The 17,865-nt window shown below is 29.4% G+C and overlaps 2 protein-coding genes across 2 annotated transcripts; one reads left to right on the top strand and one right to left on the bottom strand.

Annotated features, from left to right (window-relative positions):
* The first annotated feature begins 1,742 nt into the window (after window positions 1-1,742).
* On the top strand, window positions 1,743-5,042 carry LOC118047028 (cytochrome b5 domain-containing protein RLF). The gene is made up of 6 exons (XM_035056165.2): window positions 1,743-1,982; window positions 2,175-2,258; window positions 2,383-2,776; window positions 3,767-3,901; window positions 4,359-4,409; window positions 4,726-5,042. Exons 2-6 carry the CDS (start codon window positions 2,226-2,228, stop codon window positions 4,800-4,802), a joined length of 690 nt encoding a protein of 229 aa, XP_034912056.1. The 5' UTR covers window positions 1,743-1,982; window positions 2,175-2,225; the 3' UTR covers window positions 4,803-5,042.
* A 741-nt stretch (window positions 5,043-5,783) lies between these two features.
* LOC118047029 (protein TEEBE) lies at window positions 5,784-8,370 on the bottom strand. Its single transcript, XM_035056166.2, has 3 exons — window positions 8,062-8,370; window positions 6,974-7,471; window positions 5,784-6,564 (listed from the first exon to the last, which is right to left on the bottom strand). Exons 1-3 carry the CDS (start codon window positions 8,138-8,140, stop codon window positions 6,044-6,046), a joined length of 1,098 nt encoding a protein of 365 aa, XP_034912057.1. The 5' UTR covers window positions 8,141-8,370; the 3' UTR covers window positions 5,784-6,043.
* Window positions 8,371-17,865: the final 9,495 nt, after the last annotated feature.

Here is a 17,865-nt window from a genome sequence, read left to right on the forward strand (position 1 = left end):
ATTCTTCTTCTTCTTCTTTTTATGAAAATAATTATGTTGTCTTTCTTAATATTTTGTAGTCAAATAATAAAAATAATCATAAAAATAATTTTTATATATCAAAATTAAGTTTTTTTTTAGATTGTAATTAATCTATTTATAAAAAAACAATTTTCCTCGTTTTTTCAATCAAGCTCGAAGCAAATCTATTTTCATCACACTATTTTTAGATGCATCCAAAGTTATATTGACAATTTAGAGAAATTTTACAATACTAAATAAATAACTATTAATATTATATCGGACAGACAATTTAAAAATACTCTAGAACTTCTCAAAAGATGATATTTATGTTCTGTTGCATTAAGAATCTGATTCTCATTGTGAGCATATTTATTGATTGGTAAAAAGAAAGAAAGATGTCTCAAAGATTTTAGATGACTAATTGCCAAATTTTCATCTTATTTATCACTACTTCCCTGTTGAATAAATTATTATGATGACTATACATTACTAAGAGCTAATTGTACCGGGGAAAACACTATAAACACATTCTTATGGGAACTGTTTACTGGAATAATAAATTAATGATTTTGCTCTAAAAATCACTTTCTAACCATTTGACAGCACCCCCTTAGTTTCAAGGACATAGCAGTTAAATCGGTATAATCATTTTTGAAAAATGATTTGACTGTTTTATTAGATTGATCTAGTCATTTTAAGACCGTTTTCAATATTGGAAAAATGGGTATCTTTCTTCTTTCATTTTTATAACTCATTTTCTTTATCTTTTTCTTATTTCATGTCATATCAGTGCAATTTCTATTATATTATTATTTTTAATTTATACTAATTTAATTATTATTTTTTTACTTTTCAAAATATTTTAACTACCTGCACATGAACTTTTATCTTTTTTTTTAGGTTAATAGGGTGAGTGACATGTTGGTTGCCTCGATTCAACTATAAAAATAGACGACGTGTCGTTTGAAATCCCTAGATTTCGACCACTGTGGTGGTTGAAAAAATGAAAATATTGGGTTTTTTTTTAAAAAAAAAATCTATTTTGATAAAAAAATATTTAGAAAACACCTTAAAACCCTTCTTAAAAACAACATATAACCTCTAAAAACACATTAAAAAAAAACCACCTTAAAACCAAAAAACAACTCGAATGCAAAAATCTTCTAAAGCTCATATATGTTCTTAGATATTTTCAAGGTTAAAAAAAAAATCTAATTTAAACTCACCCCTTATCATATAGAACTATTTCATATTTAAATCAATTGTTCTAGTGCTCGGAATAATCATAACAATAACTTTCTCTTTTTATACTAAAATTTAACGAGCTACTTTTTCTCATCCCATTAAAAAAAATTAAAAAATAATAAAAATAAAATTTGACACTGAAATTAACATTTCTATAATTAAAAGAATCAATCATCTAATAACTAAAAAAGATAAGAATTAAAATGTACTTTTCAATCAAATTTAAAAACCACCATCAATTTTAATCTTGTTTTTCACTTTAATTTCTTTTTTTAAAAAAAAACATGCAATTTAGTGTTAATTTGAATTTTAAAAAGTTTAATTGGGCAAAGAAAATTCACTGTTCTAATCTACTGTAATTTGTGAGAGAATAAATAGTAATAATAGCCAAAATGTTTTCCCTAACATGAATTATTTTATGTTAATAAATGCAGCACAAAAGGAAAATCCAGTCGATACTCTGACGATGCAAATTCGTCGGTAGGAAAGCTTAAAAAACGAAAAAGGAAAGGAAAGCACAAAAATCAATTCAAAACTACGTGGCAAGTTTTAACTGGCCACCTGACCGAATCGGTGACAAACAGACCACGAAACCGAAAAAAACGAATAAACCCTTTTCCCTCGAGCTTTTGACTGCTGGAAACAGATAAAGAGGAATGAATTGATCTTCTCAACAACCATCTCTACCTTTAATACAACAGCGTTTTACACCAGTTCACCGGCTCTTTCGAATTGTAAGTATTTCATTTGGTTTCTGATAATTTTGAATTCTTTTTCTGCGTTTTTTTTTGTTGCTGTTGCTGTTTAGATATACCTAAACAATTAAAAAAGGCGTCAAACTCAGCTAAATTAGTTCATTTATCGCTTCTTTTATATCTATAAACGATTGAAGAACTGTAGCTGATCATTGTTGTACGACTTGCCAGGAAATCTATCTTGCTTGAGCTATTTAAAAAAAAAATTAAATTTAGCGTGAAATGGATAGTGACAATGATTTTACCTTTTGCCAGGTATTTACATTTTCACTGATTTCCTTATTTTGTTAAATTAATTATTTAATTACAGTTACCCTTTGTTTTTCATGAAATAATTTCGACTACCCGGAGTCCTTGTAATTTATGTTCATGTAATTAGGTGGGATTGCCTGTTGATAAAAATGGACTCGAGGCGGAGAATCTTGCATCGGATATTGGAGGCATAATTATTGAAGATGGATTTTCCAACGGCACTAATAGTAGTCAGGGTGGTGGTGTTGTGTGGAGAGATAGTTTGCCTAGTGATGCTGATTCCAAGAACGAGAGAACCGTTGGTTCTCTGTCTTTCAATGTTATTGATGCATCGACTCAGGGAGAGTCAAGTGGAGTTCCTAGACAAGTGGCTTCTGGAAATGCTGGAACTTCTGCTAAGAATTTTGATGAAAAGAAAGTTTCTGCTAGGAAGCCTGTGGCTCGAAGTAAGGTTCCATTTGAGAAAGGTTATAGCCAAATGGATTGGCTTAAACTCACTCGAACTCATCCTGATCTTGCAGGTATAAAATTGCAAATTTGTTGTCAGTGTGTTTCTTTAGTCTTTTTCTGTACCCTCCAGGTTTTAATGTGGAATTCTTACCAGTAACTCAACATATAGTCTGGATTTTTTTTTAACTTGTCGCATCATTGCTATTTTCCATTTTTAAAGCCTTTGTATTGAGTTTTCCTCGAAGGATTTATTAATATCCCTGTTGTAGCTCATCGTGTAAGCATCAATTGAGAAGCATGCTCGCACCTTGAGATTCATCTCCTTGTAATATAAGCAAGTGCGGTTTTAGCATGATTCCACACTAACTTTGCAAACATTTATTCATGGAAAAATATGTTTTAGTTGATGCAAATTTACTGCACTGGTATAGTTATTGGGGGATGTATCACAATCATGATCGAAATCCACTTTGGGTTTGAACACCTTCACATGAAAATATGAGCATTTGCTCTAAATGTATGTTTTGGATCTTTCTGTTTCAACAAGGCTTTAAAACATTTCTCATCTGCATCTCTACTTGCATGGTTATGTGTGCAAAACAATGATACTTGCACATCATATCTCAACAGATTTTGAAGACATTTGATGGTCAAATTTACATCCATGAGCTGTTTGATTATAGAAAAATGTCATTTTGGAAGGCATCTTATGTGTAGTTACATCAGTATATTGTTTGTGGGTGGAGGGGTGGGTCTCTATTTAGTTTTTCTTTTCCTTCTTCATTTTCCTCTTAGGATGGAGTTGTCTACATAGCTGAATTTTAACAAGTAGGCATTTGAAGATCATTCTTTTTGAAAGTTTTAATATATTTCCAAATCATGCCCCATACTTTTCCGCCTTCCCTCTTGTTGTGCTTTAGTGACAACAAGATTTGCTATTGTGAAGTGCTTCGCTCTGTGAACTAATGAAAATAACATCTGATTGTTTTTTTAATTTCACCTATGTGACAACTGGAATGCTATTCAGCTTTCACTTCATGATTTATAAATTGTGTTTCCAGGATTGAAGGGACAGTCCAACAAGAGGCTTATTTCCATGGATGAAGTTAAACAACACCAAACAGAAGGATCCATGTGGACTGTTTTAAAAGGTCGTGTCTACAATTTGTCTCCATACCTCAAGTTTCATCCGGGAGGTGTGTGCATTATCTCATGTCCATACATAAAATATTTTGTGATTTTAGTTTTGCGTTCCTTAATTAAAATTGAATGACTTCATCCAATATGTATATGATTTACACGTATTAGACTATCAGTTGTTTGAATTAGACATGTTCAATTGCGTGTTCAAGCACATATCATGGACACGTGGATCATGATGATTAGTTAATCATGCCTGAAGCACCATAAGGTGCTCTTCCTCTATTGGTCTATCTATTATGCAGCACCAGCCTGTTTCACCTTTCAATTGCATAATGATCTGCAAAAGTTTGCCTCCCATGCCATAACTAAAATAGTAAAATACAGCTTAGTTATGGAGGCTTTTTTCATTTCAAGAGACACTGCCATATGGTGTCTGTGCTGCTGTCCATTTGTTAGAGTTCCATATTCTCATTACTTGCTATGATTATTTGACAAACTCCCTTTTTTCAGGTGCTGATATACTGATGAAGGCAGTAGGAAAAGACTGTACATCTTTATTCAGTATCCTTTTATGGATTATTTTTCTTGGTTAATTTTAGAGGGCGTGACCAAAGATGAATTTGTGCATTATTTTCTCTTTGAAGCTATTATTTAAACTGGATGACCCAACATTGAGCTATCTTCTATTTCACCATTGATCTCGCTAACCTATCAGTTGAGTTTAAGCTGCATGTCCATCTTAATTAAGAAGCTGTACTTCGTGATTTTGTTTTCAAGGGTAAAAAAGGGAACAGATTTCCAATGCATGGACAAGATTTCTGTTTTCAAACTGTTAAGATTTGCTGCACAAATTGCAATCCTCAACTCTTTATTTCAGACAAATACCATGCCTGGGTGAATGCTGAATTCTTGCTGGAGAAGTGCCTTGTGGGCACTTTGGATGTAGGTCAGTGAAGACAGCTTATCTTAGCCATTTTGACATGATGTTCTTGTGAAACAAAGTTAAATCTGTAATTTTCCTATTGAAACTTTGTAAGCTTATCATGGCAGTTATGTCCTAACATTTTTTGGATAGGGGCAATAACACTATCCCGGTTGGCTGACAGGGTTCCTTGTATTTGTTACGTACAAGATTGTCATCCTCAACATAAATGTATTAACATTATTGATATGATAAATAATTATGTTCACACACTTCTTTGTGAAATTAATTTCAATGCTGTTGGGATGGTGATATAGAACGCATTTTCCTCCTTTTCTTTCTTTCTTTCTTTTTTTTTTTTTTTTTTTATGTTATATACTTTCCTGGAGAACATGATTAATGATGTCTGTTTTTTTCTATGTTTTAAAAACATTTTAAAAAACATATCGGTCCATCCTGAAGTTTGTAGCTGTCGATTCATCAAAACACTTGTACATGTAATTGACGATGTTGAGGCCCAGACACAATATCGGTATTTTATTTTGAACCTCAGGCCACCGGGTTTATCGATAATCGTGCCATTGATGGAATACACAAGACGCGGAGGTTCTTAAAAGTTTTATACTTTGTTTTTTTTATTTAAAATAAAAAAAAAATTATATTTTCAAAATAATTTTTAAAAAAATATAAAAAAATTATTTAAATAAAAAACATTTTGACCACTACCTTTCATGTTTGCTATTGCATCTAAATAGTTGTGGTTTAAAAAACAATTATTTAAAATTAATTTTTTTATATATTTTTTAATTATTTTGATATAATAATATCAAAAATACATAATACTTTAAAAATCAACCCATAAGTTTGCCTGTAATCCTGGAGGTTTGTTGTGATTAATAATTGGATTTGCCAGCACGCTCTAAAATCTCATTTGGAAGGAAGACACCCTCGCCATTCACCCAAAAAAAAAGGAGTAAAAAGGCTTACTGGCAACCATATTGATGACTGGTCACGTGATCACACACACTCGAGTAAATAAAGTGAAGTTGTTGCCATTACATGTCCTAGAAATAAACCACATATACTACTACCCTCTTATCCATAAGGCTCTTCTGCCGACACCACGTGAAGACAACATCATTGATCATACAATAAAAGACCACATGCCCTTAGCTTAGATACAAAAGCGAAGCATGTGCCTCAACAGATGACGTGACCTGTCTGTAAAAACCCACAAAGGTGTCGTCTGCTGCTGCCAGAGTAGAGATAACATCTAAGCAGTAGGGAAAACCCTAACTTCATCGAGTATAGGACCACAGAGGGATCCGAAGTCATCAATCCTAGTATGGTAGTATGAACTGTAAAAAGTAATTCTTGTCCGAGCTGTAACGGCTTTGAACTTGAAACTTACGGTCTTGAATTCACCCTTTCCCTTGGATTCGAATGGAACTTTGAAGGTATCCTTAGCAGCGAATGCCTCGACCATCATTGATCCATGGCAACCATTTCTTGCGTCCCCGATGGTGAATGTGAGACCGTAGACTTTGTCGGGAATTGTTCTGAGGATTTGGGCAATTGCACTTTCTCTTCCTGCAACAAGCTCGACAGCAGCGAGCCCAAAAGGGACATTGAAGTGCTTTTTGTCAATGAACTTCACAGCTTTAAGTGATTCGATCATCCAGCCGGGAAGTGGGGATGTGAGATCTTCTTGTCTTGGAGGGAGGAGGACACCACTGGATGTGTTTACTAACCGATGAGGACCCTCCTCAAAGCCATGATTCTTTACAAGGTTATCTACAAGATACCATTTACAACCATCGATGAGACCAGGGAAGCTATAATCAGACTCGTATATAAGCAGATGCAGGATAATTTTGAAAATTGTCAAAGGGATAGTATCTCAGATCAAATGCTATCTTCAAAAACCAACCACATAACAGAGCAAGAAGAATCTCAGATCCACTTAACAATGTCTGTGGAAAGCTATCAATTGTAAATCGTTGAAACTTGAAGATCCAAGCCAACAAGACAAAATCTACAAATGCAACAGCCTTGACATACAGTCCCATCGAAACAAGTGATTCAGAGAATGAGCTAGCAAAACTAAATCAGATAAGAATCACAAAAATGAAACTAAAGCAACCGGCCAGCAAATTCTCCATACCTAAAACAGGACATTATAATACTAATTAGTTTTCATTACCTCTTGTGGGCATTGGTGGAAAGAGCTCCTTGATAGCAACTGCATCAATGAGTGGTCCACAGGCAGGGTCCTCTTGGACTCCAGTATTGCGAAATGACACTTTAACAACAGTGGCATTGAGTTTAAATCCCCAAGCATAAGTGTCTCCGCCATTGCTACTATACAGTGTCTGCAAGGGCAGGTCCCCAAACACGGTCCCAACTGAGACTCTCAACACCTCATCTTGGGCACAAGTTCTTGATGCACCAAATGTGAGGGCATAAAGAGAGCCTGCTTTTATCGTTATTGTTTGAGAAATTGAGGCCTCATTGCCTAGCCTTACTGCATGGACACCATGAGCCACATTAAAGAACATGCCACCAGGTTGTGGCCCAGCAGAGATGTACTCTACGAATCCATTGATTTCCCAGCTGGGAAGCGCATATTTTCCTTTAAGGACTGTTTTCTTGATCGCACCAGGTTTTGGTTTCTCTTCAAAGTTGCCATTTTTTAGAAAGCCTGAAGAAACAGATCGGACCGAGTCAATATGAGAGTGTGAAATTAGTATTCAGCAAAGAAACGTGCTAGATAATGTTGAGAACCAAATCTAAATCTCTCTTTATTTGTTGGCCACTCTAAACCTAAAATTAATCTACCTTTCATTTTTGGGTATCTTTGAAAATGGAAATAAAACTGTAACTAGCAAGTAAAGATGACAGGGAGAAGTAAGATACTGCAACAAACATTAAATCCCTGAAAGAAGGTTGAATAAGCATAAAACTCTAATTAGCAAGTAAAGATGACAGGGAGAAGTAAGATACTGCAACAAACATTAAACCCCTGAAAGAAGGTTGAATAAGCATGAAGCATAAAGATTCGGCCTTGTAGTTTAACAAATTAAACAAGGCATTAACTGCCAAGAACCCAACATACAATGTCAATTTTGCACTATAAGCACATATTATACACGCAAAAAGAGAGAACAGGGCACAAAGCTCCCCTACTCAAAAGCGCACACTGTGACTATTATTTAAATCTTCCTTGTCCAAGCCAATTGAATGGGGTCGGAACATTAAACAGAGCAGAACATTAAACATAGCTAGCATTACCTTCCATGTAAGTAGCAGCTAAAGCAGAGGTGGTGAAGAGCAAGAATGATGTAAGCAACAGTGAGATCCCAACGGCCATTTTCACAAAAAAAAGATAAACACAAGCTAGGCTTCGTGTTCTGAAGGAGAGAGGTAAAGTGTTTTTGATATGGGAGAGGAAAAGTGATAGGAAATGCTTTTATTTATAGCGTGAAGAGGACAAAGTTGAGGGAGCTGGGTGAACATGTGCAGTATGAGAAAAGGCCGAAAATGGTTAGCAGAAGATTTGATACATTTTGCGTCTCTAATCTCTCAAAGCCCGCTCTTTTCTCCACCTTCCATGGCACCGGCGTCTGTGTAATTTCAGCCATTACACTTTAATTTTCCGTTCGTGGGGTCCATTTAGCATGTGACCTGTTTAAGTTAACTTCGTTCGGAGTTCTGATTGAAAAATAACAAGTTAACCAAAAAAAAAAAGTATGATATGTTATATTTAGATATGTATTTGATAAAATTTAGAGTTGAGGTTTATATTTATTAAAAAAAATGTATAAAAAGGTTGGTTATGATTACTTTTTAAAAGTATTTTTTACTTGAAAATACATTAAAATAATTTTTTTATTTTTTAAAAATTATTTTTAATACCAGTGCATTAAAATGATCTAAAAATTAAAAAAAATTAATTTAAAGTAAAAAAAATAAAAAAAATTTCAAATTTAGAAGAAAAATGCTTTTAAAACACAAAAACAAACAGAGTTTTGCAAAATTCAGTTAAAAAAACATATAAAAACTATTTTACAAAAACTGCATTTCAAACTCAATTTTTTGGTAGGCCTCACAATAAAAAACACAGTTTATTACCAAACACCTAACTGTATATTTTACACCGCAAACATAAAAATTAAGAGTAAACAAACGCACCTCAAGTAAGGAAGCATCTCTTTATATTTTGGTAATTTGTTAAAGATTTGAATTTTTTTATTTAAAATTAATTTTTTAAAAATTATTTTAATATGTTATGATGTTAAAAATAAATTTAAAAAAATAAAAAATATATTATTTTAATATATTTTCAAATAAAAACACTTTAAAAAACCATTATTACTAAAATATCAATCACTATTTAAACCACATTCCCTTATCATTGATGTAAATGCACCGATCTCTATATAATTCATTACTGAAAACTATAAGCACAAATATATTATAGATATCAATTTATCACATGCTTCCGTGTGATTCTTATAATATATTTATTTAAAATAAGCAATCATTTAATTTCATTAAGTTTAGTATTTTATATTTTTATTACTAGAAATTATGTTTGATTGAATCTAACTATCCATAAAAATATATTACATAATTCAATTGTTTAACATCATCTTTTGGTATGCAAAAAAAAAAAAAAATCTTAAATGTAATGTGTAACTACTAAAACTGTTTTTTTTTTTTTTTGTAAAAACTTTTAATCACTGAAAATCTTTGTTTATAATCACGACTAATTTGTAATTAGTAATGTTAGATGCTCTAAACATGATAAATAATCTTAAATTATACAGAAACTAATTTTATTGTTTTTATCATAAGTATAGACTGTATCAAGAGCTACTGAGATGGTTCCCCAATAAAGCAATCCAAGGATGGATTAATTAATGAATTAGAGCTGCAATATAGTTTGGGAACGCAGTGTAAATTATGTTTTATAAAAATTTAAATTTTTTTTGTATATTTTTTTATTGTTTTGATGCATTGATTTTAAAAATAATATTTAAAAAATTAAAAAACATCATTTTAATACATTAAAAAAAAACAATTTTTGTTACATTCTACCACTATAAAGGAAGCTACAGTATTCTAGAACCAGTATTAAGAGACGCGTAAAAACATATCAAGCACTTCTATCTCGGTGTTACAGCATTAATATTGTTTTGCTATTCATGGCCACGTTGTTTACTAAATTAGTATTGCGTTATGTCTAGTGCTAAACAAATTAATATTCAAGGCAAGTGAAGTGGACCCAAGAAACCATGATATAATATTTTATTTATTGAGCATTTCTTCATGTTCAAACTCCTCGAGTATAATTTAGAACCTATTTATTTTTTGTTTTAAATTTTAAAAAAAAAATTGGAATTTTTTTTTTAAATTATTTTAATATATTGATATCAAAGATAATTTTTACATGTATTATTTTAATATACTTATAAAAAAATACTTTAAATAATAATAATAATAATCTCAAATATCTTTAAATTTTTTTTAATCCAAGATTGGATTTATTTATAGAATCATGTTATTACATTATTTTTTAATCTAAACAGATTGTTAAAGGCGAGCCAAGCCGAGCACATCCAAAACTGTTAAAATATATAAAAAAATATGTTTATGTTTTAATTGTAATTAGAATATTTTTTTCGGTCTTAGTTGGAATTGTAGTAGTGGTTGTTGTTTAAAATATTTTTTATTTAAAAGTATATTAAAATAAATTTTTTATTTTTAAAAAATTATTTTTAATATATTCACAAAATATAAAAATATATAAAAAAATATTTTTTAATAAAAAATATATAATGTTAACGGCGTTTGCATGGAAAGTAACAAGCCCTACTAGCATGTGCCGCTGCTTAGTGAGAGCCATCTGGCATGGTATCATCTAATCAACGTGCACTTGTTGTCAGGAAGGATCCTATAATACAAAAATCCATCGCCGGTGTCGCTCGAACTGACATCACGGTGTCCAAATCTGTATTTTCCCCATCACCACCATCATCAATAATTATGTGTCATTAGGTCCCAAATCTATATAAATTGCAATGCTTGTACAATTCTTCTCGATTGAATATATTGATTTTGATTTTTTATATATATGACAAGATTCGTTGATTTTATATATTATTTTGCAATCATTCGATATCGCTTTAGCCAATATGTAGGCAGTGTTTGGAATAGGATTCTAACAGTTTATTTTTAATTTTAAAAAATATCATTTAAAATTAATTATTTTATATATTTTTAAATTATTTTAATATATTGATATTAAAAAAAAATTAAAAATATATCACTTTAAAATATTTCTAAATAAAAAATACTTTAAACAACAATTACTATAATATTTTCAAACACATAGTAAAGCTTATTTGTTTATATGTTTTATAAATATTTTTAAAAAATTTAAATTTTTTTAATTTTTATTTTAACTTAATTTTTTTAAGTATTTTTAAATATTTTGATATATTAATAACAAAAATATTTTTTTAAAAAAAATATTATTTAAATATAATTTAAATAAAAAAAACACTTCAAATCTAATCTATTTTTACATACCCCGAAAATTATAGGCGGTGCACCGCGAGCTGAAGAAATTATTATGCATGTGCTAATGGGTCCATAGCCGGGCCCATATGTAGGTAGTTCAGATTTAGGTGATGAAGGATCCAGGGCTATGAAAAAAAGCTGATAGCAAGAGCAGCGGGAAAATCTTTGACTCGAGTCCCAATATTCATCTTTATTAGGTAGTGTTTGGTATTGTATTTCAGAAATATTTTTTATTTTTTTTAATTAATATATTTTTTATTTTTTTATATTATTGTGATATGTTAATATTAAAAAATAATTTTTAAAAAATTAAAGAAAATATTATTTTCATATATTCTATAATAAAAAATATTTTAAAAAACAAAGATAAGTAAATTCTTTCATAAAAATACTTTCAGTAAAAAGTGGGTCCACTACCTTAAGCTATCGATTTTTTATTTATTTATTGAAAAGGGCACGAGTGGGGCCCGTATCAATGGGGCGATCTCTGACAGAAATAATCTGCTAAATCTTTCAGCTGGCATGTCCCCTCTCTATTTTGTTCTTTTTTCGTTGTTCCTCTTTTCATTTTCCATGATCATTGGTGGTGTGGATCTTCTCCTGGATTTCTTTTAGTGAAGTGAGGAACAGATAGAACGCGTCACGCGGCGAGTTTTAATTTTAAAAAATATTAAAGCCAGACAAACGTTTTTTTTTTTAATAAAGTATCGACTCAATTCTATTTAATAAACTTAAATAAATAATTCAAATAATAAGAACAAAAAATCAAGGATAATAAATAAACTAAAATAACATTTTAAAAAAAAACTAAAACAAACTTGATTTAAGCTAATTCAAGCTAGCATGCAAAAAACATTACTTGGTAGTGATACCAAAATAATCCAATAAAAAACAAACTCAATAAAAATATAAAGCTTTATTATCAAGCAACTCAATATTTAAGGATAAAACTTTAATAAATAATTAAACAAAACAAAAACAATTCAAATAAACTTGGGTTAATTATTTAACTTTGTGACCATAGACACAAGATTAGAACAACCCCAAAGAAAAGAGATTGAAAATAAAAGAGAACGAGTATCAATTCTCATTAAATCAAATATTGCATTATAAAATTAAAAAAATAATAATTTAAAAAATAGACCTAGAAAAAACCAAAGTCAACTCTAGTTAATTATAAAGACTCATGACCTTGATCATGAACCCATAACTAACCTCATGGAATGCAAACCCTGAAAAATAGCACAACAAAATTTCAAATCATCAAAATGCTACGGGGTGAAATTGAAAAATAAAATAAAAAAAGGATCGAAAACAAAGAAATAAAAACAAAAACAATAGGGACTAGATTTGATGTGAAAATAATTTGAAATCAAATGATGTGGGATGAAGAGGTGTTTAAACCATAGTTTCAATTTTTTTTTTTTGCTTCAAATTATTTCTCTGTGTTTTTTTATTTTTTTAATTTGTTGATGTTAAAAATAGTTTTTTTAAAAAAAAAAAAAAAATTCTGATTCGTTTCAAAGCTAAAAACACTTTGAAAAAACAACCATTATCATTGTATTAAACACCTTAAAATTAAAAATTAAAAAAAAACTCAATCATGAAAAGGATTTAAAAAAAAATATAACAATAAAAAGAAAATATGAACTAGATTTGATATAAGAATTAAATGAAACTAAAGGATAAAGGGTGAAATCAAAGATAAAAATATAAAAAAAATATAAAAAACAAAATGAAAAACAATGGAATGAATGGAGACCAAATTGTGTGTGTCTATATATATATATATATACTTTGATAAAAGTAAAAGAGAGGAAAGAGAGAGGAGAGGAAAAAAGACAATTATAGCCCAACCACCTATCTAAAATGCACTTGCGTGGCACTAGTGGAAAGAGGATGGCAAGACGTTTTCGACCCCGCCTTGTAACGTAGCTTGTGGTGGCAAGACGTCGATACACGCACCAAGAATTTTTTTTAATAATATTTATATTATTTGAAAGACTAAATAATCCCTAGACAACTTTTATTAAATAAGAACCAATATGAAAAAAAAAAAAAAAAAAAACCCTTTGATGCAAGTTTAATATTTTTTGCATGTAAGAGTAATATGGTATTTACAATCATGCCTTCAAGATATAAAAAGAATAAATTACCCATTAAGATCCTTTTAAGATATTTTGCTTTTGAGGGCAATATAATTATTGCATTGTGCATTTAAAATATAAAAAGATCAAATTGTCTTCGATCAATCCTTCCATGACTAATGAGACTTTAGGAAAAGACCACTCTATTCTAATACCAAGGTTATTGGTTTTTTTAAAGGGTAAGATAATAATTACTTAATGCAATGAATAGTAATATTTGTTTAAGTGCATAGTGAATTCTCCATGTGTTTAAAGTTTTTTTTAATTTTAATTTTAATTTGCTATATACAGCTAATGTAGATCAGTTGGGGTAATGAAATTTATAGAATTTGTTTGAAGAACCCATCCAATTTTAATTGGCAATGTTACAACATAGTTTATTATAACGGTGATAATTATTTGGATTTTTTATTAGGGCTAAAAAGGCTTAGATGTATTAGGTGCAATGTTTTTCTAGCCATATCTCATATGGTTCTTAGTTGATGATTAATTAAGTACCAAATAAAAGGTTTTAAGCTTCACAAAGAAAAACTTTTTTGGATAATAAGGTAGTGTTTGGTTCTAATTTTGAGATAGAAAAGACAAATATATGAGACAAGATAAGAAGCGAAACTAAGACATAACTATATCTAATAGTGGTATACAAGACAAAATGATTGTCTCTGTATCTTGTTTGGTTATGGTGGACAAGATAGGATAAAATATATATAAAAAATAATTTACTCTTAATATGTATTGTTGTTGAATTTACATAGTTAAAAAAATACCTATATATTATTATTTTTTACTTTAGTTTATATTGGCTATTTAAACTAATGATTTTATAATAACCCTAAATATAAAATCAAAAGTGAGTTTACAAATTAACTTCATAGAACACAAACCCTAAAAATAACAAAGCAAAATTCTAAATCATAAAAATGTTAAGTGATAAAATTAAAAACAAAAAAAAAAGATATAAAACAAAAGAACTAATAATTAAAAGGATGAAAACTAAATTATATACAAAAATAATTTGAACTAAAAAACTAAATGATAAAATTCAAAACAAGATTTAATTAGAAAAATGATTTTTAAATAAAAAAACAACAATCAAAAGAACGATGATCAAATTTGATATAAAAAATTAAATAAACTAAATGATGAGGTGAAGAATAAAAAAAATCAATAAAAATAATATATATATAAACAAATAGCAATAAAAAAAATAAGAATTAAATTAAAAATAAATAAACGACGCCTTTATATTTTGATAAAAGGAAGAGAGACAAAAGTAGCAAAAGTTCATCAAAGTCAAACCACCTCGATGTCAAGCACATGCGTGGCACTAGTGGAAAGAGGACGGTGAGACACTTACAACACCTACAACACCACCTTATATAGTGGCATTTGGTGGAGTGACATTGTCGTATGTGTCATCAATGTTTTTATTAGTAATATTTATATTATTCAAAAGATCAAATTGTCCCTGTAAGATTTTATTAAAAAAACAACATGAAAAGATAAAAATAAACTCTTTGATTCAAGGTTAACATTTTTTGCATGTAAGGGTAATATAATCTTTATATCATGCCTTAAAAATGTTAAAAAACCAAATTTCGCTCAAGGAGCCTTTTAGAATATTTTTCTTTGGAAGGCAATGTAATCATTACAGTGTGTATTTAAAATATAAAAGATTAAATTATCTCCAATTAATCTTATAATGACTAATGAAACTTTAGAAAAAAATGCGTTTAATTGAACAATAAGTTCTTCATGTGCTTTAAGTTTTTTTTTAATCATAAATTGTTATGTAAAACCAATGAAGTAACCACAATTGAGGTAATCAAGGACCTAATAAGGGGTTTTGGGCTTCACATAAAAATAATATTTTGGACACTAAAATAGCGTTTAGGTATTGTTTGATGTAGAAAAAACAGAAACAATAAAGATAAATGAGACAAGATAAGAAAAAAACAAACACACAACTTTATTTAATAGTGATATACAAGATAAATAGTTTGCCTCTGTATCTCGTTTGGTTATAGCGGATAAGATAAAAAAAATATAAAAATTTTAATTTACTTATAATATTTATTTATTGTTGTCAAACTTATATATTTTTTAAAAGTAATTATATATATATATATATATATATATATATATATTGAAATTAATAATATTACAGTTACCCTAGTTATAAAAATATAACTAACTTGACAGGTTGACCCGGGTCTTAGAGTAGTCCGAGTTTAAGCAAAAATAGAGGAATGATTAACTTGACCTAACCTGGTAAAAAAACAAGTCAACTTGAGATAAAACATGGGTAAAAAATTATTGATTTTTTTTTTAAAAAAATATTATTCAAAATAAGATTGCTTTGATTATTTTTAAATTTTTTTGGATATGTCGGGCTGACCATCCCGACTCGTGACCTTAAACTTGTCTTAGGTTGACTTTCAAGTCAGGTTTTAAAATTAAAATAATAATTATTTTTATCCAAACATTAACTCGGGTTAACTTGTGTTGACCCTCCCAACCTATGATCTAGATCTTATCCTAGTCAAGTCTTAAAACTATAATAATAATATATTTTTTTATTGTTACATTGATCCAAGTTGACCATCTAGATCATGATAACCCATGTCTTGCCCCGAGATGACCCCTTAATTAAGTTTTATAATAATAACCATTTTTTTAATATTGACTCAGATCATTCTGGGTTGACCCTCTTGACACGTTACTTAGACCTTATCATGAATTAATCCCCATGTTGAGTTTTAAAATTATAATAATAATTATTTTGTTTTTATATTGACCCGGGTCAATTGTCCACTCCACTCGTGATCTAGGCTTTGCCTTGGGTCGATCCCCAAATCAAGTTTTAAAACTAAAATAATAACTATTTTTATTCTTACACTGACTCGGGTCAACCCTGCACGTGACGCAGACCTTGACCAGTGACTCGATCTTTGTGCCAGATCGACCGCCAAGTTCAGTTTTAAAACTATAATAATTATTATTTTTATCCTAACATGTTTTAGTTGAATAATTTTAAAATTAAGAATTTTTTATAAGGATATTTTAAGAATAAAAAATATTATCTTTAAAGACATGTTATCTATATTCCTCATATTTTAAAAATAAATAAATTTACTTTAAAATTATTCTTAAGATATTATTTTTATCTTCTTCATTACAGGACAATAAAAAAGGAACATGCTTTCAGTTTTGATAAAAAGAATATCCATTTTTTTTTCCATCATGGATTTAGATGATAAGCGATGAATTTTAGACCCACCCCAATAATATCAGTTTCGAAATTATTAGTAAGAGCTCTCAGAATTTCGTGGATCAAAAAGCTTCTTGGACTCTAGCCCAGAAGTGAACTGTTAAAGTCCATTTATCCAGATCATTGATCTTTGCTTTCTTCACCCAAACATAGCTAGCAAACCCAAGTCTCCCCTAATAACCTTGCGATACGTGGCATCCGATGATGACCAGCATGAAAGACTATCAAGAGCACCCACTTATCGAGCTACACTAGGGCTTGTTTGTTTCCCGGAAAGTAGTTTCCGGGAAACCATTTTCTAAATTTTCCTGTGTTTGTTTGTCATTAGAAAAGTTGGTCAACGGAAAACAATTTCCGATCAGCGGAAAACACTTTCCGGTCAACGAAAAACACTTTCCAGTCAATTTTAGTAAAAAAAAAAAAAATTAACTTGGTTTTCAGGAAAGTGTTTTCCTTTTAGCTGTGTTTGTTTTCCGGAAAGTGGTTTCCGGGAAAGCACTTTCCAAACTTTCTTGTGTTTGTTTGCCAGTAGGAAAGTTGGTCAATGGAAAACACTTTCCAGTAAAAGGAAAATTTGGCTTGGTTTTCAGGAAAGTGTTTTCCTGAAAAATTTGAGGGGAAAACACTTTCCGGAAGTTGTGAAAAATTTAGAAATGTCATTATTTGCTGATTATATCAAATTTGATCCTCAAACTTTTGATTGTTATATATATTTTGTTTTGAATATTTATTTTTCAATTTCATCTCTTAAAATTTTATTTTTATATTAACTTTGGTCCTTATTTTTATAATTGCTATTTGCTTTTTTCTTATCATTTTTTTTATTGAAATTTTTTATTTATCAAATTTGATCCTCATTCTTTTGATTGTTACTTATTTTATTTGAAATAATTTATGAAATGTTGATTATTATTATTTTAATTTCTTCATTTTTTATTTTTTTTTTAATTTTTTAGATTTGATCCCTATTATTTTGATTATTATTTGTTTTATTTGAGATAATTTATGAAATTATATTTTTTTTTTTCAATTTCATTCTCATTCAACTTTTTAATTTGTAAGATTTGTTCCTCATTATTTTAATAAACTTGA

Source organism: Populus alba, chromosome 1 (assembly GCF_005239225.2).
Source record: "Populus alba chromosome 1, ASM523922v2, whole genome shotgun sequence".
Taxonomy (NCBI): Eukaryota; Viridiplantae; Streptophyta; class Magnoliopsida; order Malpighiales; family Salicaceae; genus Populus; species Populus alba.

Bases quoted from the DNA above. Each gene is read 5' to 3' on its own strand.
- LOC118047028 (XM_035056165.2), top strand. From the start codon at position 2,226: ATGGATAGTGACAATGATTTTACCTTTTGCCAG. The intron at 2,259-2,382 runs GTATTTACATTT...TCATGTAATTAG, and splicing joins ATGATTTTACCTTTTGCCAG to GTGGGATTGCCTGTTGATAA. The intron at 4,410-4,725 runs GTATCCTTTTAT...TCTTTATTTCAG, and splicing joins AGACTGTACATCTTTATTCA to ACAAATACCATGCCTGGGTG.
- LOC118047029 (XM_035056166.2), bottom strand. From the start codon at position 8,140: ATGGCCGTTGGGATCTCACTGTTGCTTACATCATTCTTGCTCTTCACC. The intron at 7,472-8,061 runs GTAATGCTAGCT...CTGTTTCTTCAG, and splicing joins AGCTGCTACTTACATGGAAG to GCTTTCTAAAAAATGGCAAC. The intron at 6,565-6,973 runs GTAATGAAAACT...GGTATCTTGTAG, and splicing joins TCCACCAATGCCCACAAGAG to ATAACCTTGTAAAGAATCAT.